Source organism: Taeniopygia guttata, chromosome 7 (genome assembly GCF_048771995.1).
Source record: "Taeniopygia guttata chromosome 7, bTaeGut7.mat, whole genome shotgun sequence".
NCBI classification, from domain to species: Eukaryota; Metazoa; Chordata; class Aves; order Passeriformes; family Estrildidae; genus Taeniopygia; species Taeniopygia guttata.
The window spans coordinates 4,927,100-4,953,286 of record NC_133032.1 but is presented as its reverse complement, the minus strand read 5'-3'; the positions used below and the strand labels follow the sequence as shown (position 1 = coordinate 4,953,286).

General features: G+C 40.7%; 1 protein-coding gene across 3 annotated transcripts in view; it reads right to left on the bottom strand.

The window, feature by feature from the left end:
- OSBPL11 (oxysterol binding protein like 11) overlaps positions 1 to 26,187 on the bottom strand; it is a 62,337-nt gene that overhangs the window by 12,841 nt on the left and 23,309 nt on the right. The window contains exons 1-7 of one of the 3 annotated variants that reach the window (XM_041717302.2): positions 25,775 to 26,136; positions 10,610 to 10,678; positions 9,395 to 9,570; positions 7,925 to 8,004; positions 6,984 to 7,166; positions 4,102 to 4,303; positions 174 to 319 (exon numbers count right to left, since the gene is read on the bottom strand). In XM_041717302.2, the coding sequence (XP_041573236.1) occupies positions 174 to 319; positions 4,102 to 4,303; positions 6,984 to 7,166; positions 7,925 to 8,004; positions 9,395 to 9,570; positions 10,610 to 10,678; positions 25,775 to 25,914 (996 nt within the window). In that variant the 5' untranslated portion in view covers positions 25,915 to 26,136. Of the gene's footprint in view, positions 1 to 173; positions 320 to 4,101; positions 4,304 to 6,983; positions 7,167 to 7,924; positions 8,005 to 9,394; positions 9,571 to 10,609; positions 10,679 to 25,774; positions 26,137 to 26,187 lie in introns of those variants that run through there. The other 2 variants (XM_072931982.1, XM_030277109.4) reach the window with 2 other exon arrangements.

The window sequence follows — 26,187 nt, the reverse complement described above, 5'->3', positions numbered from 1 at the left end:
TGAATAAACAAGGTAGAGTTTCACTTACTGCAACTGTCCTCACTCCTCCTACACAACTAACCACAAGTATGAGAATAACTGTTGTTAAATCACTTTGACATAATATGACTGAAACATTTACAGGTATTCCTTCAAATAATTCCCCACAGAAATGGGATGTCACATTACCTTACCCTTGTTAACTGGCAGGGCTCTGCAATGGACTGCTCTTCTCTGACAGATGCTGGCTTGTTTATCTCTGCTGGGAAATTCTGAGCTGCTCCATTTTTGAAGTGGTTTGCCAGGGAGATCTTCGGTTCCAACCAACTGATTGTCGTTCCTGAAGCAAAGGAAAGTTTGCGCTGAAGCTTGCTCATCCTCTGCAAGGTCAGTAAACAGCAGCTCCCAACAAAAGAAGTATTTCTTGTGGAATAAGCCGAAAGCAGCCAATTCCTCCTGCAGCCAATGCCTCCAGCAGCCACTAAACAAAGCTGGTGCAATGAGACACCACCTTCAGTGATCATTAGCACAAACACTGGGACTGGCGAGCTGTAATACATGCAACTTGGACTGGAGAAACTAGTTGGTGTCAGCAAAGGTGTAATCAGATACTACAGGAGGAGCCCAGTATCAAGGGAATGTTAAGCAGCCCTTACACTTTTCTTTTGCTGTTACCAAAATTAAAAACAGCTTTCCACTTATCAGCTTCTAAAACCCAGCTCTGTTCTAGACTAAAAAGACATAAAGCAGAAGTTTTGTTGCCACTGTTTTCTCTGGAGAGGGTACTTGTCTTTTCTCAGCTGCAGAGAAGGCAGGCACACACTGTTGAATAAATAATAGCTGTCAAAGAAAAAAAAAAAAAAAAAAAACCAAAAACCAAACCTGCAGGATTTGGAAAGCTATTACCCACCTGATGATTCCAGCATCTCTAGTTACTCCTAGTTAATTTATCAGGATGGGTCGGGTTCCTCATTAATAATACAAATGTTCCATTCTTTTTCAAAGGGCAATAAATGTCCAGGTGATTCCAATCAGTTTTTACTGAAGAATACACAAACTAACAAACAATCTTGGCTGGGTTGCAAACACAGAAATTATTAGGAAACCTGAATTTCTACCACCAGATAGCAGTTCCCTGTGCTATACTAAGACATCTATACTATAGTGCCTGTGGTCTCTTCCCATATGATACACAATCCTGTATTTCCAGACCCCTATCACCTGCAACTAGGTCACATCCTCAACCAAAACAGGCAGAGTAAGTTTAATTCAGATAAACAGCAGCATTTCCACCAGGAAAATACAGAGGAGAAGTCCAGCTTTGCTATTTGAGACAAGGCAGCTTTTCCACAGCCAGGTAGTTTATTTTCATCATCCATTACTCACTAATCCACTACTTCATAAGAAATAAGAATTCCTGACCACACTAAATTAAAGCTATTTAAACAGAAGTTTCAAAGAAGTCAAAAAATGAGATGTTCAGAATGTTGCTATCACACCTGTTTGAAAAGGTTTTACATGTCTTAAAAACCTCTCCATGACATCTGCTTTCTAAGCTGTAACTTTTAACACACTAATCTCTAACTGCATGTTCTAGGCTGCATTTAATCCACAATCTCTGCCTCTGTATTAGCTTGATTTTACCCAACAGCTTCCCTTTAATATTTTCTATCACCTACACCTAAAATAACCTTATTTATTCCATTTTCTGTTTAATTTTTGCTGTTAAGAGGGTATTTTTGAAAGATTTGAGCTACCAGCTGTGCCTTAATCCTTGTGAATGGACAAGATACCACCTTAAGACTTCTCTTCCACTGGAAAAGCATATACAAATCTGCTCTCAGTATTTTGCATAGGCACAGCCATTTAATTTACTTGTGACATCCTCCTCCCCTACAGTCTTCACCAATTTCTTTTCAAACAGTTGTCAGCACTTCCTCTCTGGCACAGTGCAGACCTATTGAGTTTTCACTTCCTACATTTTTCTTCAAGAGTTGCAAATTGTTATTGCACAAAAGCTTATAGGTGGAACTTTCTTGTTCATCTTTAAGTTTGTGATTCAGAATACACTTCGATGAGTTGGGGCAGTATTTTCAGAAGACTGAAAATACTGTTTTCTTTTTTTGTTTGTTTGGGTTTTTGGGTTTTTTTTTGTTTTTAGTTTTTTGGTTTTTTTTTTGGTCATCTAACAATCTATAGCAAACTGGCATTCTTGCAGTATTTCTAATCCTTGGTTTTTAAGCCGGGCTCCATCAGTCAAACCAGAAGTATACCTCCTTAGTCAAGAGGAGAAATCTAAGCTAAACTGATTTAAAAATATATCATTTTAAAAAGCTCTTGGCAATCCTTGAAAGGAATAAATGTATTACAGTGCCTCAAGAAAGGCCACAGCGGGGGGAGATGGAAGGCTGTAGAAAGACACATGAATTCTTTTAATTGTCTCTTTTTAACTCTGGCTCCACTAATGCATCATCCAATCTGCTGATCCTCTCTTCTCCATCCATCTCCCCCAGGATATTGCTGGAAATCTTCAAGATTTGGACATGTTCAAGAAGTATTTTTAGATTCAGCCATAACAGGCAGATACCAGCTGAATAGCAGCCAGTGAATTAAAGCTTTTCCCTGCATGGTTTAAAAAAATTAAAAACCTACATCACTTGTCAAAAAAACCCAAACCAAAACTATATTTTTAAGTTATTACAGTGGTGCCCATTGGACCCTACTTATGTCCCCAGATACAAGTCAAAAAATCACCTTAGTAGGGCATATGTGAAAATGCCAAAAACAAAAATACTTCTGATGTGCATCTCCTACAGTTATGCATCAACAGTCAAAAACATTTACAGAGAATGGGTAGAGTTCTTTCAGCATAACTTCAGAGTTCAGACAAATATCTCAAGAGTTGACATCTAGTTTTTTGTGTTTAAAATGAAATTTTGAACTGAAAAAAAAAATCTATTTACATATTCTGTGTTAATGCCTCTGGTGATTTCAGAATCACATGCACTTTCTATATAGTTTTATTACTTTTGTATAATATTTTTTTTTCATCTTGGAAGCTAAATTATTTATAGCTCAGAAATATTATGCCCAGGCAAAGCTGGCACCAGAAATATGACAGGAATATGGGGCAGATAAGGGGAGAGAATTTATGTGCGTCCTATAAACCTACAAAAACCTATAAACCTCACAAAAACCCAGAAAATAAACACATGAAAAAAGGCACAATAAGATGCAGAAGAATTTACAAACAACCACGACCACATTCGAATCCATACACTGCACATGAGTCAGGTAGAACAATTCCACTAAGCTCTTACTTGCACAGAAGTGATCAGTTGTGCAGACATGGCAACATATTTGTCTGCTGCTTGTGAATGCACATATTCCACACCCATGTGCAGTAGGGCTTGGGGGGGGGGGGGTTTGTTTGTTTGTTGGGACAGTCAGTTGTTTATTAGAAGAGATTTCCTGGTTTTCCAAACCTTTAAGCAGTTTTCATTTACTTACAAGTCCATTCTGGCCTCAGAATAGAATACAACACTTGTCCTTAGACCACGGTTTAGACTAAGGTAGTAACTCAAAACAAGAATACTGATATTTAAACAGTATTAGTAACAATCAGTGCAAATTTAGAGTTTTGTATTTTAATGCTTAATTGGAAATGGAAGCTAGACACATGTAAATACTAATAATTGGTGTGCAGTGTCCAGAAAAAGAATTAAAAAGGTATGATATTTGGCAGAGATGTAGTGGACACCATATGTCCCAGAATCTGCAATGTCATAAAATTCCCCGTCCACTATTACAATTATATCCCAAGGGCAGCTTTTCTGTTGAGGTGCCTTATATAGTTTATTCTGTTGTTGAGATGTTGTACAACAATTAGATGTTACATTTATGCAGCTGCTGCCACAGACTTCCTGATAGAATAAATTATTAAAAAACATATATTCAACATGCACAGAGTTCCACCCAACACAAGTTAGGGTCTGGAAAAATTCACAAGAAACCAGACAGTCAGCAGTTTCCTTTGCCCATGTGTTACTGAACAAACATTTTTGCAAGGAAGGGATTTGTATTTGTTAGAGAGTTCTGCTCTCTGTGAGCACCTATACCCACCTGCTGGTAAGGATCCCTTTTGTTGAGAAGCATGTTGTAGTTGGAGAATATGGAAACAGTCATTTAAGCAGTTCATGGTTGCCATGGAAGTTGCTTTGAGCATCAATAGGTCTTGATCCAAGGATGTAAGGTGACCGGAGGCAGGAAGGCATTCTATGCTCCTGATCAAGTCTCTCTGCTGGCCCTCAGCCTGAGACATCATCTGTCAAACAAAACAGTCACTTATCAGGTGGTGCAAGTGTTGTGTGATACCCGTCCACCTCTGCACACAGAGGACCTCAAATGGTTTCGGGACAATAAAAACTACTTACTTCCTAATCCTAGCAGTATCTGACCTTTATTTTCAGTACTTCTACCTGCAAACCCTTCCAGGAACTGCTTTTGAGATTTTATGCAATACTTAAGGAACATATATTCATCAAAGTCCATAGTATGTGATCCTTGGAACTTTTAGGGGCTTGGCTCCATAGCATTCAAAGGTGTGAATTTACAAAGCATTGGCTCTTTAAAAGTGGTGTTAACTGCACAGAGTCAGCCTTAGCATATACCAAGAGCAACAGGGCAGAAAGCTACTAAAACACTTAGTTATAGATAGCCTTGCCTATGCAAACACACCAGCTGCTATCACAACATGTGTCTCATTTTTCTCCAGTCACAAGTATAAAAGCCTCTGTGTGCAGTTTTTTTCCAACTTTGAAAAGGTGTGTTGGCTTAAAAAGAAACTCCCACAAAAACCCCACAGATTGACAAATCACCATGATCTTTCTGGTGACCTTTACTGTTAGTAATTCACTATGTGGTAGGCCCCAAGCACTTCATTCCAGGATCAGGCCAGACAATAAGACAAGCCATGCTATGCTTAGCTATGAAGGCATATAGGCACATTTTCCCTTTCAAAGGACACACTTTGAACAGTCTTAAGGTTTTTCTTAATTATACATTCAGCTCTGGAAAAAAAAATTGTGTCAGGAGAAGAAAAGCACAATGACTAAAAATTCAGAATCTTAGAAAAATACACAGGCTATTGTTTTCACTTTGCCAGCACACAGACACCTGCATTTAGTGCAAGTTAGCAAAAAGATCTTCGTAAGCCTCCTGCTTCGTAAGCCTCAGCATCACAACACATATTCAGCCAAGAACAAGGGGCAGTTAAAGGGAAAGGGACTGCCAAGGGAGACTCAAGCATAGTGCAATTCATGGGAAAATTAAAGAAGGTCACAATGTACCAGATTCTTTGAAAGAACTTGCTCTTCCCATAGCTTTTCAAAATTAATTTCTAAGTGTTCAGACTGTACCATGCTCAGGTGTAACAGGCACATACCTGCCCTTCAGTATTTTAATAATATCTACAAAAAAGTAGGCATTGTATCCAACAAGCATTTTAGCTTAAAAAAGGCAAGCACACTAACACTCAGAAGCACTACTGAGAATTCTTCATCTGTACAAGTCTAAAGTTTTTAAGCTGATATATAATCATGCTGCGCCACCAAACTTGGTAGCAATCAAGAGAGGATGAATAGCTTCCTATGCTCTTCACAATGCTAAGAAAAGTCATTCCACTTTATCCCACTTACAGGATACAAGCCACTGCTTCAGTGCCCCAGCTCACACACACTCCTCTTTCCTCCCTGAAATTTTGTATGCCATAATGGTGTTGGAAAATTCAAAAAATAAAAAAGCCATTTCTGAAACATTTTTATTTTCCTGAGTACCTAGCAGCACTTCACACGTCTGTGCATTAGCACTATAGTAGACTTTATTGCTCTAAGAGGATAAAAACAGGATGGCAGCAATTACCCATCTGCAAGAACAGTCTGCTGCAGAGAAAAGATTCACAGACTCCAAGGTTTAAAGAGGCAGTCACCTTGGGTAAACTCCTGAATAATTACACCTCAATAGCTGGTATAAATCAAGGCACAATGACAGCATGCCATACCAGTGAAAGTATCTGCAACACCCAGTTACTGGAAACTTACCACAGTGCTCAGCCACATATTTTAGGGTTAATGAGACTCACCTTATACAGCACTCTTCTATTCCAATTTGTCTAATTTCAATTTCTAGCTATTCACGCTTCATGTATCTTTATTTGCTAAATTAAAAAACCCTCCATTAGAAATTTATTTTTGCCTAGAAATGTATCACACCACACTGATTACAGTTAACATTACAATACTTATTAACATCAATACCACCAGTAAGGTTGTTATAGGTTTGCAATGCATTATCTTTAGATAGGCAAGATCCACCCCAGATATATTCACAAGTTAAAATCAACCAGTAGTCCATCTGCTCTGTCAGTCAAGATGGAAAGGTAATTATTTCTGGATTTTTCTCCCAAAATACATTACACCTGAACATATAGTGAAAGAAAACCAGGCATCTGAATTGCTCTCTGTTCAGTCACACCCATCCCTAGACGATTTGTCTAAATTAATCAGCATACCAGAAAATGGTATTAGCACCCTGAAATATCACTCATGACCAACTTCTCCTTAGTCATAAGAGATACAAGCACAGCTTAGACAGTTCTTTTATGGCTTGACAAGGGAAGAAAGGTGTACAATAGTATCATAGTATGTGATGTTAAATCCCTAAAGGATACTCCCTTGTCACTTGTAGTGCTAGGACTTGCAAAGATCAGAACATGGTTATACCTTCAGCATCAGGATAATACTGCAGAGTACAAAAATCACCAAATATACATAATGTACTTCTACAATTAGCCAGGACAAGTTACATATCCTCACACAGCTGTGCAATATTAGCTTAGGACATGCTACTGACAATATATCCAACTAAGAACAGCAGGTTTCTCCGCAACCTTAAAATAACACCACAGCTCTTTCAAAAAACTGTAAGGGAATTTAAAGCATACAAACCTCTCTAACATCTACAAGGTGATCTGGCTGCATAATGGGAACTCTTTTTCCCGTTGGCAATCTGTGATGTCCAACATTGAAGAAGGAAACTGCATTTTGACTGGGTCTTCTCTGCACACCAGGAGAGTTGGCACTTCCTTGGGATGCAAGAGAGAAGCTGCGAGATTTCAGAGGAGGGTTGTTCTAGTGAATAAACAAGCATATTGAGTAACATTTACAATTAATCCTAATAACCAGCATATATTCTAATGTGAAAGATACAGGAGAACAGTTTAATTTTTATTTTTTTATAGAGCAAGGAAAGATGGCAAAGCCCTAATAATGCATTAATAGCAACTGCTAAATATTTTCCACTTTCTGCTTCAAGCTGCCCTCTTTTATAGTCTAATTAAGAACAATCTGTGAAATGAAATTGAACAGTAATTATCACTTCTCTGACTTGAAGATCAGTCCTTGATCTGCAACAGCACCAGAAAATGACTCATAATAGATCCTGCAGGGATAGAGCTGACATTTAAAAGAATGGAATTTCATTTAGAGCTATTAGTTCAACTTATCTCTTACAACAAAACCAGCTATAAGATGCTGATTGTAACTTAAAAGCAAGATTTTATTCAGGTATCAGAACAGGTGTCATGGCAATCAGGTGGTTCTAGAAAATACACTGTACACATACCCACCATATTGTTAGCAAATGGAAACAACAGTACTCAGATACAATGTTGCGGACTTTTTTTTTCAAACATGGGAATTTACTCTAAACTTATCTCTGGGCTGATGAGTGGTTTTTAGAAAAAAAAGTAAGGGGTTAAAAAAAAAGAAAAAAAAAAAACAGTAACATTCCCAAAATGGAACGCCTTCAAATAACACTGCACTGAAATTGTATTTGCAAATACTTCTACCACCAGGCAGATTTTTGCTCATGAGAGCATCAGTCATACCTTTCCAATAGCTTCTGTGTGATGCTGTGTGCATATCTGTAGCCTGCTAACCCAGTGCTGCCGCTCTTTAGCATCTGTAGCTAATAAAAGAAAACCAAAATGAAGACATTTCAAAGTATGGGCAAAAACGACTGCTTCATTCCTAAAAATCGCAAGACTAACAGTGCAAAGTAATTTCTTTTTAAACTAAAACTCTGCAATAACTATAATTTTAAGTCAAGTTCAACATAAATACTATATACTTTCTTTTTTCTTTATGCTATTTTTAGTGTTATGAAATTAATTTTAAAACATCAACAAACCGTAAGTGCCCTCACAGATACTGTAATCTAACAACATGAAACATTTTCCTACAACAAGAGGAAGGTACTCCAAATTAGAAAATTGCATTAAGTTCTCAAGGGAAGAAATACTCAAAGTTATCAGACTAGATTTCTGCAGCCTACAAAATTAGAGAATGGGCTTTTATAACCACCATAAGGTGGCTCACAAACTGAATAATTAAATTCTCTGTGAGCATCACCACAGTATTGCTACCTACAATGATTTAGAAAACTTTGAATTAGTACAATTTAAGGACAGTACATGTCAGAATCTGTGGGTATTGGTGATTCCGAGATTGTAGAAAGTCTCTGTCTTTCTGCCCCGTTGCCAAAGAAGAAGCCATAATTCGTCTGTGCTGTTTTCAAGGTTGTTTATTCTTGCTATCTATAACATGTTCTGCTGCCCTGCCACAGGTCTGTCCTGCAGGGCAGTGTGCCGGGCTCTGCCCCCAGTGGGATGTTGCAAACATTATATACCAGAAACTACATGTACTATATTTACAATAACGTGCCAATATCTATCATCTACGTTGAACAGTGTGTCCCCAGCCTAAACCAATAGAAAAATGCCAACACTACAGTGAAACATGGAGGGCATGAAGAAGGAGGAAAAGGACACGACACACCCAATTCCTCCATCTTGTCCCCTCTGAACCCCTAATCTAGAAACCTAAAATTTTACCTTTGCACCCGTGTCACACTTAATTATTACTCTTATCAAACACTCAAAGCTTGTAATTCATCCTGTACGATTGAAAACTCCTCTCCATGGACAGAGATCAGAGACAGTGTCTCTCGGGGTTCTGTACAGGGGGGTTTCTGACCCCTGCCAGAGTCCCAGACCTGCCAGGGCAGCCAGAGGGAAGCCCTGGATTCCCACAAGTACACATGAAGATTAAACCCCATTCTACACATATGAAGTGTTCTGAAGGTCATCAAACCCAAATGTTATGGAACTATCCATAAACACAGACCATTTCTAGCTGAACAGTGGGATGGAAGTTTTGCATATATTTTTCATGGCACCACTTTGCCAACCAGCTTCTATTGCTTTGGCCCTGCAGCCAAGTTGAGCCAAGCAGCCCCAGGTGAGAGCCAGGACTGTTCTCTAGTGGAAGGATCCCCTGGTCAAGATTCCAGGTCCTACCTCTTAGTTTATACTGCTCCCCACTGGCAGCGTTGACTGTGAAGGTGTGAGAGTCTTCATCGCTGGGTGAAATGACAGCTCCAGCCAGCTGCAGGGTACCTCTGGGCTTCAGAAGTCTAGACTGCTCATTCACAAAGTACTCCAGCAGGCCAGCATCATTGTTTAACACAAAATACCTCCAAGGATAACAAAGCAAACACACTAAATAAAACCAGCTCCTTTTCCTTTTTTTTCGCGCAGGTGTTGGTACTGGGAGAAGTCAATATTCTCATTACAAGTTTGCACAGATGGGACTGGGACTAAAAGGTTTGCATCAGGAAAACCCTAAACATGTGAATTATGCCCCCAGGATGGCACAAAAATTAATTTCTTGGCAATTTTTTTCTTAGAGCACAGGGATTGCACAACAGAACAACATGGCCACAGAAGAAATTATCACGAGATTTTGGGAATCAAAAATTATATCCAGAATCATTAGGGCTTAATAAATCCTTAAACTACACACATTAAAACTGCCCCAGATACAAAGGAGTTGAGATGCAAAACCATGAAACTGAAGCAATCCCAGATTTGTTTTTTTTTCAATGGAACTGGACATTATGCTTCAACTTTCACTTGAGTTTAATGCTGAGTATATTGACATGAGTCACTCCATGCCAGGGGCAGCACAAGTGGCACAGTGTGGTACACTAAGGACTTGTCTCTCCAACATTAATTTGGTTCCATTGTGCTCCTCTAGGAACAGCATTGAACAAGTAACCTGACACAAAAAAACAAGTTATTCCAGGGGAGATGACATCCTGGGGAAAGGAAAAAGCCTGCCTGAGTTTGAATTTACAGTAATGAAGTCTTATTTTTTTTAAGTGATAGCATAATTTGGCACAAAAGTGGAAACTCGGCAGAAAAAACAAATACAATAACTTTTCATGGAAAAGGAGAAAAAACCTAATGCTTTTTACACATACAAATATAGTTATGAATCACTAAATGAGTTAACTGCTTTATATTGCCTATGCCTTTTTTATATCCATGCCTTAATACAAATATTATTCATCTACACATTAGCTTAATCTACATTGAGAAAACCGTAAGATTCTTGCATAAAGTTTGCTTACTAGAAAAAGGGAAATCTAAGTATTATTAAAAAAATCTAAAACATTTTCATTTGGATGCTGCAGACACCAACATTACTAAAAAGCACCATAAAAGACTTACCGATATTGCCAGCCAGTGACAAGATTGGTGTATTTCATTAAGTAGCCACAAATATTTTCCATGTGATCACTACCAAAAGAGAGAGAAAAGCCATCAGACAATACCAAACATATTTTAGATCCTTCTGACCATCTTTATTCTCAAGAGATGAATTTTATGTTCATTTTTAGAATGGCACAATCAATTTAATAAAGCGACACTTTAAAGATTTTCCAGCCTTGTTCCTAAAATAGTTTCTTACAACAATTTAACCAGACTTACTGAATTCCAAATAATTTACAAACATAAATAGCTGTAACAATTCAACTGGCACTTCTAGACACATTTTTACAACTTTCAGATAATTAAAGACTTTGTATCCATGCTGTTTCTGGTTCCTGCTCTCTCTTCAAAACAAATTTTGTACTTCTGGACTCCTGAAGAAAATAATTTATTAACAGACCCCTGGACTGCAGCCACCAACCTAAACAGTCTGTAGCTACTCCTACATCAGTGTGGCATTATTAATTCCTTGTGTTCAGGACACTTCCCCTGCACACTCATGCTCCTGAATAGTTGTTCTAACAGAACACAACATTCTGAAACCTAAACCAGAAGCCAGAACATCTCCTCCTCTGGCCTGGCAGGAAAATCCAGTAGTTTCTCCTTCGAAGATTCAACTCGCAACATCCACCAAAAGCACATGGCATGGAGACTTCATATCATTATAGGCAAAATACTCTGCCATTTCTGAAAATCAATTGCCCTAAAGAAGGCTTACAAGTACCATGGCTACAAATTACTCACTTTAAGACCCCAGTTTAAAGACCCACTTTATGCTGTACATTCCCATACATCTAGAAATGCCACCTCCATGCCCCCACCTCACAGTAGGGCATAACCCCACACTGAAGAACACACTCTTCATAGACAATTCAGGTTCAGCATGAGAAAAAAGTTCCTGTTATTACAAAGGACAACTGAAACAATGACCCAAATATCAGACACTATTTGCTTCTCCAAAAGAAATTTGTTTCTAATCGTATTTAAATTTTAAATTAAAATTTTTGTAGGTTGTAGTAGGTTGAAAATTAAATGAAATTATCCAGAGTCCATAGAAGCAGCAGCAATCTCTCTTGGTTGTTAAATGGACAAAGGAGCCCCATGTCAGCAAAAGAGGAAAAGTGGGGAAAACAGGACTATGAGAGCCAAGGGATCGCCTCCCTTATTTGGTTTTGGCTGCAAAGATAACTGGGCTAAGTAATGAGGTAAATTCTAAGTAACAGCTGAAGCTGCTGTCTACACCTCATTTATAGACAGCAGATTAATTAGAAATCTGACAGTTTGATAAATATAACATGCTATACTGTTTCATCTTAAATGAAGCCATTTAGGGTGACACTAATGAAAACAGCCACAGAGTAAATCACTGCCATTCAATGATATAACACAAGCCAAGAGATACAAGAATGTACATTTTTTGAAGAAAAAAACCCAAGCTGCTGATTTTAAATGTTACTTTTAAAAGCAAAAATATGTCTCCTAGCTATTACAGCAGCAACCAGTATTGCAGTAATATCCTGCAATGGAGAGCAGCCAGCAGGATTTTCTAGGAATTTAATTTCTAATAGCTCATTAAGTGGTACTACAGATAAAAATAAAACCAAGGAGGGCAGAGGGTGTCGTATATTTTAAATGTACAGAGAAGCTAAAGGAGACAAAATCAAACTCATCCTCTGCAGACGCCTCTCATTTGTTATTATTGGCATACAAGGGAAGTACACTTTAGACTTGCTCACTGTCTTAATTTAGCTGAAAGTTATGAGATTGCATAGTCATAAAAATGCATGAGCTTGGGTTTCACTCATCTGAAAATTGTCCCTAGTCACAGCTAATTGTTTTTTGGCTCCAGTGAATGCAAGCTACACCCTTGCTTTTCAGTGACACACTGCACATAGCCCTGCACATATGGGCTGCAGCCACCGCACCCCCATAACTAATGTGCCTAAATCACAGGTACCTTTAACAGAACCCAAGAAAAATCAGAAAGGTAAGTTCAAACTGCACAGAATGCAGCAGGACTATGTGTATGACCTATGGAAGTCCATTCATCTGACAAGGGTAAATTAAATAGCCTTTGACTAAAATCATTTGACCTCCGGGATTTTTTTTGGGTGTGACAGATGAAATAGCTGACTTTGTCATGCAGAAAAACACACCGTAGAAGGGAGCGCAGCTCTTCTGGTGATGTAGTTCCACATCAAATTACCATCACATTTTGCCATCATCTGCATGTTCCTTTCCACTTGGATTTTCACTTTGTCTGGACCCAAATGTCTCCAAATGCCTCCTCTTCAGTAATTTATATCTCTAACCTCATCAGTCCTGGAGGGTTCAGCTAAAAGGCTTTGAAAACACTGCCCCATGGAAGTCTAAGAAAGTGACAGAGAACTATTATTTCAACATTTGAACTAAGGCTTATTTTTAAATAAGTGAAAATTATATACACTAAAGAAATCTAAACCCACTCTGCAAATTGCAATTCACAAAAACATAAAACTCTACAACTATACATAAACCCATGACGGAACTACAGTTAACCTCCTAATCTTCTTCTGCATGTATGAATACAGGAAAATATTCTCAGTATTATTTATGAACAAGGCCAGGGATTGTAACTAAAGCATTTCTTCAAGAATTTTAAGGTTAGTGCCTCCACAGCAAGAGTTAAACCAAGATATTTGTTGTTGCTAAAGCAGTGATGTAAGGCAGTAAATGTTAAAAAAAAAATACAAAAACATACCCAACCCAAAGAAAACCCAGTAACATTTCACTAGTATGGAACTGACAGCCAAGCTCTACAGAGCACTACAGAAAGCTTGTAAAATGGTAGACTTTGAGAACAACAGGCTGAGGTTCAAGCACTGACTCTGTTCACAGATAACCACAGTTCATAAAATATGAGTAAGCCCCTGCTGTTGTTTCATTGGAAACAGTGCTGGCAAAACCTGTCTCAAAGTCACCAGTCTACTTTAAAAGCCTCCAAAATTTCCAACGTAGGAGTTTTGACTTCTAGGAAACAGATTCCAAAAGTGAACTTGACACAAAACACTGAGCAACTTAAGACTGACAGTGAGGGCTGGCTCCCTTGGGACCTTTCCTGATTTTCAGAATCCCTTTGCAGTCACACTGCTGCCTACGTGCACATACATGTACTTATGGGTATCTGTGTCTCTCCATAGCCAAGATGCTGTTGTTGCTATTTAAAATGCTCACCACAGTCTCAGATTGTCAGAGGAATAGCAACAGCTCAGCACCGTGAGTCAACAATCCCTAAAGGCCCTATTTCTGTTGAAATTCACATGTCCTGTCAAAGAACGGAAATGTTGCAATAGACAGATCACAGTCATAAGGACATGAAAAAAAAATTGATTTCAACTTTTGCTGGACTATTTTAAGTGAGGGTATTATACAAATCACAATCCAGAAAAAAATTATGCAGAACACATCATACAACATCTGAACTCTAGCCCAGCAACATCTACCACCTCCTAAAACCTGGGGTTTTTTCCCCAAAGGCTGAACACCATTGAACTTGACTGTCACAATGTTTTAGTTTATAAATACTGAGAGATGGACTGAAACTGTCCATATAAGCAAATGACAGACGTGTCTGAACAATTACACATCAGTTCATATTCTTCCCACAAAATTACCCCTCCCTTACATCAAAGATGTTTATTGTTATGAACAAAACAGCCTGGCTGGGACACTTGGCTCAAACTAAGTACTGACACTGAAATGTTAATTAGCTAATTGCTCCTGGGAATCACCTATCTCCCCCCACTCTCACTACCATTCTAGGACTGGGATGCAAAATAATCCAGTTGAATCATGGGAGGGGGGTTTGGGGATGAAAGACACCCCTAAATGGAAAAGTTGGGCACAGTGGAGGGGGCTGGATGGGTGTGCTCCTTGGGGAAAAGGGAACCCCATCCCTAGTCTGTGTTTGACCTGTCACCATAACCTGCAGAGGACCAGACTGGACTGGGCTGTGGGAAGCAGGCACAAAGGAACACACACTTCCTGGTGTTACCAGGAGGGAAGGAGAGGGATAGCTGCTGCTGGTCTTCAGCAGCAGGCTCTGCACATCCCCCCACCCTGCGGCTACCAGTGTGCCAGGAGGAAAGGGGAGAGGACGGTCTGCCGGGACTTCAGATATGGACTGCACACCTCTTCACCTCCAGCTACCAGCGTGCCATGGAGACTCCAGGGACAGACTCTGCAGCCTTCTCACCCTTCGGCTACCGGAGAAGCTACAACAGCGGGGGCGAGCTCCTTGTTGAGCCCCCTGCCGAGCTGACTTTTTAATAAAGAGCTGACTATTAATAAAGGCATAGACCCTGTTCATTTCATTTACTACAAGCCAAATTTCTACATATCTACATGCTACTAAAAATAATAATAGGAATAAAAGCTTCACAAAGGATCACTGTTGGCTTATTTATCCTTCTCTGGTTTTACTTGTCCTTTCCTAAGTTGCAGCAGCTGTCAGTGCTTGCAGGGTGGTCTCCTGTCCCAGGGAAGAAAGAAGACAGTGACAATGAGGCCAAACTCCCCTGTATCCTGTTTATGTGCAGGACCTGAGCTTTGCACGCAGATACTGAGGAACAGTAGTCCCATAATGACGTCTTTCAGGAGCTTCTGCCAAGACACCCAGGCTCACACCTGGGCCAACATTTTCTCTGAGAAGCAACAGCAACACAAAAGGCTTTGCCAACCTTTTTCCATACCCCTCACGGGTTGGTTTCCATCAAAGCCCCACACAAAAAAAAAAAAACAGCAGTGCACAAAAATTACACCCATCAGGAAAGTAGTTACAGAACAGTTCCAAGACTGCCCTTCAGATTATTTTAATTTTGCTGGGACTCAGACAGCACCACGTGGGATGCTTTGAGCAGCCAAGTCCCTGAAGAACCAACAGCTGTCTGAAGAGCAAACACAGCGGCCAAAGGCTTCCCCACCGACTTGTGTAAGGCCTGACTTCAAGTGGCAGCTGAGTATGTGTGGATTTGCTGCCAGCAGCAAGGATGGCCAGGAGTCTGGAGCCTATGAAGATGTCAGGGAGGGCTCCCGAAGGGGAATCAAGCCTCCAGAGCTGCCACAACCACTGTTATTGACAGTGCCTTCGGATCCTGGACAAGGGAAGATGCTCTTTTATACTGAGCTCACAGCAAGATGCAAACCCTCAGTGAAAGAGACTGTCTTCATATTAAAAGCTGGCAAAGCATAAAAAAAAAAAGGAAATGAAGAAATGAGGCTTGTAACAGTGAGAACTAATTACTAATTTCAACTATACAGTTTGGAAAAAGCAGTGACCATTTTCACTGAACTTGTTCATCTCTATTTGCCCACAGGTTCACTATTGGCAATGGTTTGCTTCTTTCTCACTGGGCACTGCAAGGTGCTTATCTACAGTGCATGATTTCCCTTTTTATTACACAGAGGGGTAGGCAGTGGAGAAGAGAAAGTGGAAAAAAAAAATCCCAACTGCTATGTCAGTGTTGAACACTTTGGGCATATCTTCTGCAACTGCAAGAAACCATGACCAGGTTAAGCACACTCCAATTCCACAGCTCTGAGGTGCAGGAGCAGGTTCCCCAGTAAACCCAACAATGTAAGGCAGAAGCATCAATCAAACCTCTGCTTTTCCAAACAGCTTTTGGAAGAAAGGAAAAAAACTAGCCTTGCTGTGCAACTCACCAGCAGTGAACTGGCAGCAAAACTCCTGCTCTTCAGCTCATGACTACTCAATTATAAATTTAGAAACCAAAAATAAGTGCAAGGAAAAGAGGTCCAACACCATGACAAGAACATCAACAGTCGACCCTGAGGATACTTCCAGAACACCACTTGGCTCCAAGTATGCAGCAACACACACCCCCTCATTAGATATAAAAACTACTCTTCACATGGACTCCTGTAAATCCTTGGGAATAAAGAGAAGCATTGGAAGAGCAGCACAGGGTTGCCACAAAGAAAAGATGTGGCAGAGCCAAAATGAGCCATCAGCTGTCCTTGATTCCAGCATAATGCAGCTCAGCCTCCCTACCCTTGGGGTGAGGAGCTCTTCCACAACCCACCCTCCCCAACCCTTGCTTTCAACACAACAGTTGTTCTGGCACATCAAGTTCTATCAATACTAGTTCTCAAGGAGAATGATAAATCAAACTATCAGGGTGCTTTTTAAAACCATCTTAACTAAATTTGTATTCCATTTCCCTCTTTTCAGCTTTAATGACAAAGGTTAATTGCATACAAATGAAAACTACTGTAACACTTTTGCAGTGTAGCAAATAGAAGAAGAGGGACAATATTTAATTAATAGGTAGCAAAACTGTTCTCATATAACAACTATAAAACTGATTATTTCACTACTTTATAATTTGCAGAGCTCTCTAGCTCTCACAATACATCTGCCTAGAAAAAATTGCAGCGACATTCAGCTCAGCAATTTGTCTCACACACAGGTGAATACCTCATGTCAGCAAGAACTCCACTTTTGGACAATTTATTTGTGGATTTGCGTCAGTGGAACAGAACTGAAGCTGCACCCAGAGTCAGTAGCCAACCAAGCAGATTTTGCTGCAATGATATCATTGGAAAACAAACTGTAGATTTAGCCAACATCATTTTAGAGCTGGAGCATACAAAAACAAGGACCTCAAAAGGTCTGAACTCTGCCCTTAATGCCTCTGAAGGAGGTTGCCTGCAGCTTTGCTACCATTTATGTTGCCAGTTGACATCAGCACACCATAATGCACAGTTTCACACTGTTAACAAGACCCAAAACTCTCTCAAAATCTAGTTCTAAAAAGCTCAAGCAGTCAAATTAAAGCTGCTCTGCCCAATGAACAGTACTGATATAATATACACAAGGCAAACACTGATGGATGAGTATCTTTGCAGTTTTGGACAACCTGCTGCCTATGATACCTGGGAAAGCAATGTATCCTGGTAAGCATTATCCACAGAGACTGGTGGAGCAAACCTCTGTATTGTTCAGTTATTCTTTGGCACAGTCCAACATGGTTTCATCCCAGGGCATTCTGCTCTCCTTCTAGTCTAGTAGCTCTTATCCTACCAGATATATGCAGATATGCTCTTGCAGTTTTGAGATTTGAGTATTTGTGATTATGTATTTTTAAAAGATTACATTAACAATTACACATTGCCATTCTGGTCCCTGCAGCGATAAAACACTGAAATGGAAGGTAAATATACTGGTCAGCTACCTCAGATGAGCCTCTTGCTTTGTAATTATTTTTTAAATATTATTTGCAGCATTTCAGGTTAAATACTGAGGATAGTAATTATTATCACCTTTCAAGTAAATAAGAACACACTTAAATAGCCTACCGTCAATTTATGTTATCTAAATAGTCATAAATACAAGCAAAAGCCTTGCTTTTGGACCACCAGACTCCAGAAGCAATGGTCAGTACTTTAAAATCTAGTTAGCAAACAATTAAAAGTGGTGCAATTCAGCAGCCCTGAATGACATCTTCTAACTCTGAAACTTTGAGCAGAAGTCTGAGCCAGGAGGATTAAAGATTTCCCAGAGGCCCATCTCAACCCAAATTATTCTATAAATCTTGAACACAGAGAAATTAAGCAAAAATACTCTTACATTAAAATTGAGGCATGAGACGCCAGGAAGAATTAAACTCTAAATAAGAAAGCATACACAGTAACCATATATAAAGAGACCAGGGCTACTTTTTTGTTTGGTGCTTGAAGGGAACGGTGATTCCCAGACAAGTAATTATTCAAAAGTGTTCCTTTTCATCGTGCAATGAGTATTAGGTATTATTAATTTATCCATTCATGCTCTAATAATGAGCTCCCTCATGGTTTTCTTGTGCTTGCTATGAAAGTTTATGAAGGAGTTGCGTACTGAACAGTAAGAGGACAAAAATATTATCATTCCATATGGATATAGGGAACTAAGGTACAATGAATTTTCTGCCTAATTTTAAGACAGATGTAGTCCAATTTTTATTTTATTTAATCATCCATTCAAATCTTGGGTTCTGCTGATTTCAGCTGCAATTGTGACCCTGCAAAAGTTTTGCAAAATCAGAGCCAACTGTTCCAGAAACAGTCCTCCAAGAAAAAGAGGAACATAGTTAGTGATCACCAGGGAAAACCAGTTTGAATAATGTATGACTATTACCACAAATGAAGTCAGAGCCAGGGTCAGAAACCAGCTCCTTTATTCAGCATCCTGCCATTCTGCCCAGCACATCTCTTGCTTTCTGATACATCACCATGCAATGAAAGTAACCAACTTTCTCAGTGCAAAACTGACTCTTTGGGAAACTAATTTGACAATATCGAAACATTAACCAATACTTCAAAGATTTCCAGCCTCCTTGAAAACTCCGGAATTCACAACTGAAATCAAAAAAGAAAAAATGCTTACCCACAGCAAAAAGCTCCAAGGAATGCTGTCAAATACAAGATTGGCAGCTTAACACACACAAAAGAGCAGAAATACTCCTACCCAGCTTCAGCCTGTCCTCCCCTCCCATTTCAGCATTAAACACACAGAAGAGAAAATCTGAAAAGGTGCAAGCTTTGAAAGAACCCTAATGAGAAAGTTGTCTGGCAGCATTGCCAGTGGACAGCGATCTCCTACAAGAATTCAGCAGCTCTGGCAGGTGATCAGAGGGCACATCAAGGCAAAGTCTGTAAGTAAACACGGGTCACTGCACTTGTGCCTTAATTTTCACAGTACGATGAGTACAGCACAGGAACCTTCCCAGGATAAGGTAACAGCAACAGCTGGTGCTTTCTGCTGCTGCATTAAGCAATGTGATCAGGTCAGGCACATGCAGTTTGTTTTCCATCTTCTCTCTGGGGAGAGAATGTGTGTGGCACAGCAGGATGTTAATGTTGTACTCAAGTTAATTAACTGTGTGCTACATAATTACATTAGAAAAGGTGAAGTTGAAAAATACTCTTTGCACTTAGTGATGGATAGACCTTTGTAACAGCCATTAACTCCTGCGGAAATCTATTCCATGGACAGCACAAATGATCTGGTATTTAGACACTACCCAAAAATTGGTGCTTCTTCATTTTAGCCTAATTTGAACTCTAAGTGAACATCCCACTATGAACATAAATACACTGGATGCCAGAACCAGCTCCCATATGTGGCACCTCTGTCTGTCCAACATGGAGAGGCTCTGAGAAGCAAGAGAGGGACAATGCTCTTTTTAGTCACTCACTGAGGAGACACAGGTCTGGAGATGGAAACCCAGACCTTGTCACCTGTCTCAGGAATTGGGCTCACAGACCCTACTAGAACATCAGTCAACATGAAGCTCCTGCTTAAACTACCCAAACCTGTTTATCCAACTGTATCCACTTACTACCCCTCACACCAAGATTTACTTCTCTTAATTTATGACACATCTGCTCCAACACCAATTTTCCAAGTTTAAATACATGTGTGAACACAAAGGGCTCACCTGCCTTTTGAGAAGTGCCTGGGGCTTTAGCAACTGTAAAATCAGTTTGGTAAAAGATGACCTTAATATTTTAATAACATAGAATGCATCCTGAGATGGATGTAACGGGCTGGTAATTTTAAACATGAGCTTCTTGTCTATTCTAGTGAGCAAATTATGTGAAGTGCAGAATTTCTAAATTAGTGATAGGAGCATGATATAGTCTTTGCTTAAAGAGTGAAATGAGGATAAAGAAATTCAGGCACCAGGTTTTTCAGCCAGTTCCCTCCAGCATATCAAACAAATGTGACAACACTCCTATTCTGAGTTTTAGTAATAAAAAAGGAACACACAAAACTGTAGAAATAAATTCTGAATTTCATAGCAACCACTTGAGAAAATAATCTCTTCAGGACTCCAAGCCACACTTCAAAAGACCAGCAGCAAGTCAGAAAGGGAGCAGCATGAGCTTTCTGAAGGTCCCACACTGCTGAGGTATCTCCACACATCCCCAGAAACAGAAGCAAGGAAGGTCAGGACTCACTTTGATACAGGCTTGGCATCAGAGCCAACCCAGAAGATGCCAGTACAAACATCATCTCCCTTGGGAGCTGGCACCTCAAAGTGACAATGCCAGCAGGTTCTTACAACAGTGGGATACTGAGGAAGTGAGCTGCAAGAGCAGGGGAAAATCAAAACAGGAGCAGACCTTGCCAGACCGCCCATCTGAGAATGACACCACAAAATTACAGCCTCTCTCCCTCTGCTGCTGTGCACCACAAAGAAGGAGTTACAGTTATTGATTCCAGCAAATATAAACAAATGCCACCTAGAATCCCAAAGAATTTTATTTCAAGCAATGCAAAAAGAAAAAGCAGAACAAGGCAGATGGGTAATAAAAAGGAAGCACTAGGGGTAACAGTGTTAAGAGAGAATTGTCCTAGGATGACACTAACATTTTCATAAAGGTTTGGGACATTTCTTCTACTTAGCAAGCAACAGGGAGCATAGCTTAAATTCTGGCCTGCTCTCGGGAGCCAGCTCATTAGGTCAGCACACACCACCCTACTGCAGCCTAAGCAAGGATTTGATTCCCAGACAAGAACAGAGGATCAGCAAGGGAGAGGTTTGCAAATGTTGTTGAACACTGAGCTGCCATCACCTCCTGTATCTGTTCCTACCAAGCTGGTTCCAGCTTTAAAAACCAAAAAGATGAAATTTATCCTCCCAAGTCAAACACTTCTTGGACTGTAACAAGAAACACAGAGAAACTAGAACACTTGGTAGATCTTCTTGCAACTAAGACTGACATTGGGACATGCCAACATCACTACTGTATCAGTTTCAAGACACTTCCCTTTGCTACTACTAACTAGATCATTTTTGCAAGATTACGCAAATGAAAATCAAACACTTCGACAGCCTAGCTCAGTTTCACATGCTTTGCTTCTACATGTTTGAAGTGCAAAGCTTTGTTAGTCATCCTCAACAGCAACTGGGATCAAACTTAGAAATGAGCATTGCCTTTAAAGCACATTTCCTACTGGATGATTTTATGAAAATTGTTCATGATCATCTCAAAATGAAGAACTAAAATATATTCACTTGTTTCAGTTACCAGTTCTTCTGCTACGTTGTCACATGCTGGCCTGCTCAAACACAGAAGACTGAATTAAGGTCAGTAACTGTTCACTCCTTTTTTTAGTATTTATGAAGAGACTTGCATAGCATCAACTGAAAAAGCTCTAAAGCCCACAAAAGAAGACTGGCAACCATTTCACTTGTTTAAAATTTGTTATCCATTTGCATTCAATACCAAAAAACATTTAGTGTTACCCTTTGGCAAACTCTCTCTCTCTTCTTCTCAGCCTCCTACTCTAGCCCAAAGACACATGGAGTAATTCTGCAAGAGAATCTGTCTTAACAAACTAATTAATGACAAGCAGAAGCCACCTAGCATGAGGAACCCTCTTACTGACCATTGTCACACCTAGCAAGAAAAAAAATTAAGTAAAAAAATACTATCAGTCTAGGAAATATACTCCTTGAAGCTACTTTCATCCAAATGGTTTTCTATGCTGACAACTGTGAATAACCCTGCAGCACTAAGACAAACTCTCAGGAACAACTAAAAAAAGGCAACTCATTTCCTTAAACAAAGAGCAAAAGATACAATCTGCAATATTTTTTAACTGTACGTAGCTAAATCCATAGTGAACAGATGCTAAAACCATTTGAAAAATAAGGAACAAAGACAGCTATCTACAAAAATACAAGCAGAAGTGAAAAAGTAAATAGGTTTTGAAATATAACTTATAAACTTCAAATCAGCAATCATTTGGGAAAATCATGAACATTTTACCTGTATTTCTAATGGCAGGGGAAGAAATGCTGGGAATACTTTTAATACCAGAATTGAGCTACATATTTGAGAGCAGAACCACATTAGCATGTCTCCAACTGGGAAAGACAATCTTGTTTCTCTAGTCAGCTACAGTGCTTTGAACATTTCATTTTGTAGATAAATTGTAGACCAGTGATGGCCACTCACTTCTCTCAAAATTATCTGAAAGCCCCTCAAGCCAGGCTGACAGGACTTGTTACACGTTTCTGACACATGTTCTGATCAGCTCATACACAGAATCTGCTTTCTGGTTGTGAATTTTTTATGTTATTTGAATGACTACAAATCACATGTCACAGAAGTACCAGCTCAACCTGCCTGCTCTCTCTCACTGCTTTGAAAGCACTCTTGTTCATTTAACCCAGAGCAAGACAAAAACCAAATGAAGATGGTCATATGGTAAGGCAGAATTGCTGAGTGCAAGTAATTCTGTGGGTGAGGCTGTACTTGCTTCACAGCATGGTTACTGCTGAAAAAAAAGAAAATATTATAATCTTAAACTACTTTATCAAGTAATCTTATAATAATCTGAAGTACTCAGAAGTCTTACCTCCTGGTAATTGTTTCTCTAAATGAAGACAGGGTTAAAGAATTTAGTGTGCAGCACAGTCTCTGAGCTCTCTTTATCTATTTAAATGCAAGTTTACACTCAGGCTGCTCCTACCCCAGTGGGGAAAATGAAGCTAATGGTTGGTTGTTCTCAGACACACTCTGACCTGATCATATATTCACAAGAAAACAAGATCACCTCCTGCCAGATGGCTAAAAGAGCAGCTACTCAAGAACTCTAAACTTCTACTAAGTAAATTTAAAAAAAAATCATCTTCCTACCCTCAGAAGAAGCCAATCCCTTACAAATTTCAGAAGAGCCACTGCTATGCTGGCTGCCTAAACTCACCAATTCACAGGCTACAAGCATGAAGTTTGACAGGAGATTCAGCTCTATCTCCATATCATCTGAAATGTCTGGTTGTCACTTCTTCACTATGATAAATATCTGACCTAACTCTATCACAGCTATTTAAAAATCTCCCTGTTTTTCCCCTACAGAAATATAAAGTCAGACTTCCTGCTTCATTTTTTATTTTCTAGATACTCAATTTATGCCAAGGATGTGTGATCTTGCACCTCTTCGAGAAATTCAGTTTTCATTATTTCAGGTTCCAGCAGTCTTGGAGGTTTATTTTTTATCCATAGTCTTCATTCCCCATTTGGAGCATTGGAGTATCAAGTACCTGCTGTCCCACCGTCTGACAACTCTGCTATAGCTGTTTTGACCAGATGCTTCACCAAATAGTGAGCTAAACTTCTGCACTAGATGTGGTCTGTGGAAAGCAAGTACTTCAGGATCCTACTCCTGCCCATCTATGAGACCACACATTGCTCAAACTCTGTGCTATGAAAGTTAAAGATCAAACTTCCACCAAAAGTTCCCAAAAATCTGTTTCTGAAACCCGTATGTTAGACACTGATTTATCGCTGGGGAGTTAGTCTTTTGTCAAATACATTTTAGCACAAAAGTAATTCATAAAGTGAAAACTAAGCTACAATATCTCATTCAGGAGGGCCTTCTAGGGAGACAGGGGAGACTTTTAGGGTAATTAGATATAGAGACAAATGTAGGAGTAAATAATTGATCCCAAACAGAGCAGAGATTCACAGTGCGGTATCTCAAGTGTCCACAATAATATAATTAGTACACTAAATTTCTCCAAATGACCTAGAATGAAAAAATAAACTGCACTAAAGTCAGAGAAAATTAAACAAGATACTGATGGCTACAAGGTAAAAGAAGGACAGCTCCCTCTTAAAGCTGTCAAACCACTAAAATGGCTAACACTCGGGGTCAGTTCAAATTTTATCACACAAGCTATAGGATTGAAAGAAGAAATAAAGCAAGTGGATGGATAATTTTAAAAAGTGGAATTTCACTGTACAGCACTGACCAGTGACCACCATCACAAACACAGTATAGCTAAATACATCCAGACAAATCAGGCATCTCATCCATTCCACTGCCTCCAATTCCACATAACAATGTAAAATATTTTCATTTTGATTGCATTAACTAACTCCTGTTTTAACAATTTGCATTAGAAAATTTAGTTCTACTTGAATCCAGAGTTTAAACAGCAACTGGACAAACAGTGGTTAAAACAGCCAATAGCTACATCTGACAGTTAGCTTTCCCGATTTAACAACCTGAAATATTCATCCTGAAATCACCACTTCTCTTTCTGGCAGTAGTCACCAGAAAAGTAAAATACTCATGGCCCAGATTCTCAGCGATGACCGTGCTGTTCGTTCCCTACTAAAAGCACCAGGGCTCTCGGTACCCGCACATCCCGGTCCTGGGTGCTCGCGTCCCGGGGTCAGCCCGTCCCTCCGTCCGCCTGTAGCGCGCTCCGCTCTGCGGTCTCCCCACGCAGGAAAAGCAAGCCAGTCCATCTGGGCTGGCAGATGACGGCTCGGGAGAGTCTCCATTTGAAGGAGAAGTGTGCAAACTTCACAGAACAGCAGCATTTTCAACAGTAACATGGCAGAACTCCAGCCAAGGAGGAGAGACCGACCCGGGAGCAGGGAGTCGGAAATCTCCCAAGTGATGCGGTGGAGCCCGCTACCAGCGTGTGAGTGGGAATGTGTTCAAACAGAAAGCAGAACAGAAAAAAAGCATATGGAAACCCTCAAGTCTCCCGAACACATAGGCAAATAACACAAACTAATGCCGTGAGCTCAGCTTCTCTGGCTTTCTGTACTCCCTTCTGCTGACTTGCTGAACCTGACTAATCACCCCGATTTATGCTAAGCAGAGCCGCTCTCAAAACAAGTTAGATAAGACTGAAACTCCGTGCACACTCAGTTTTTCTACCAGCAACTAACAGAAAGCATCAATAAAAAAAACTAATGATTGCCATTAAGTTCTTTAAAAAGATCTAAAACTCGGAACAAAGTTTAGCTTTTTTCCTGGAAAGGCTGCAAAGGGGTGAAGCGCCTCCAACAACTTTAAACAGGTCTCCACGTTCTGCGAGGGGAAAAGAGGATCTGAAAGGCAGGAGCAAAGGCACATCATCCATACCCCGGCAGCTTTGTGCTGACGGGGAACGGGAGCACGGTGGGCACAGGGGCAGAGGGAACCGCGCCCCCCGTGCCGCACCCCGGCGGTGCCGGGGGAGGTCCGGCGCTGCCGCAGCCGGGGCGGCCACGCCGCCCACCCGCGCCGGGACAGCTCCGGGCCCGCCGCCGCTCGCCGCGCCCCGCGCCCACCTGTACTGCCAGCCCTTGCTGCCGCCGCGGCCGCCGCCGCTCCTGCTGCCGCCGCTCTGCCCCGCCGCCGCCGGCAGCGGCTCCGTCCTGCCCTCGCCCTCCGGCCCCTTCATGGCCGCCGCCGGGTCCGCGCCCTGCATGGCGCCGCTGCTCCCGCCCCTCAGCGGCGCCCCCGGCCCCGGCGCACGGAGCGAGCCCGCCCCATGCGGGCTGTGATGGTGGCGGCCGCCGGCACCCCCAAGCCCCGCTCAGCTGGGCCGGGCTGGCCGCGCTGGCCTGGCCGGACTCCCGCACGGCCGCGCCGGGATGGGCGATCCCGCCCTCCCGCTCCCTCAGCCGGCCCGGCCCCACCGCCCCTTCCGGGTCAGCGCCGCCGCCATCTTTAGTGCGGGCAGCGCTCGCGCGCCCTCGGA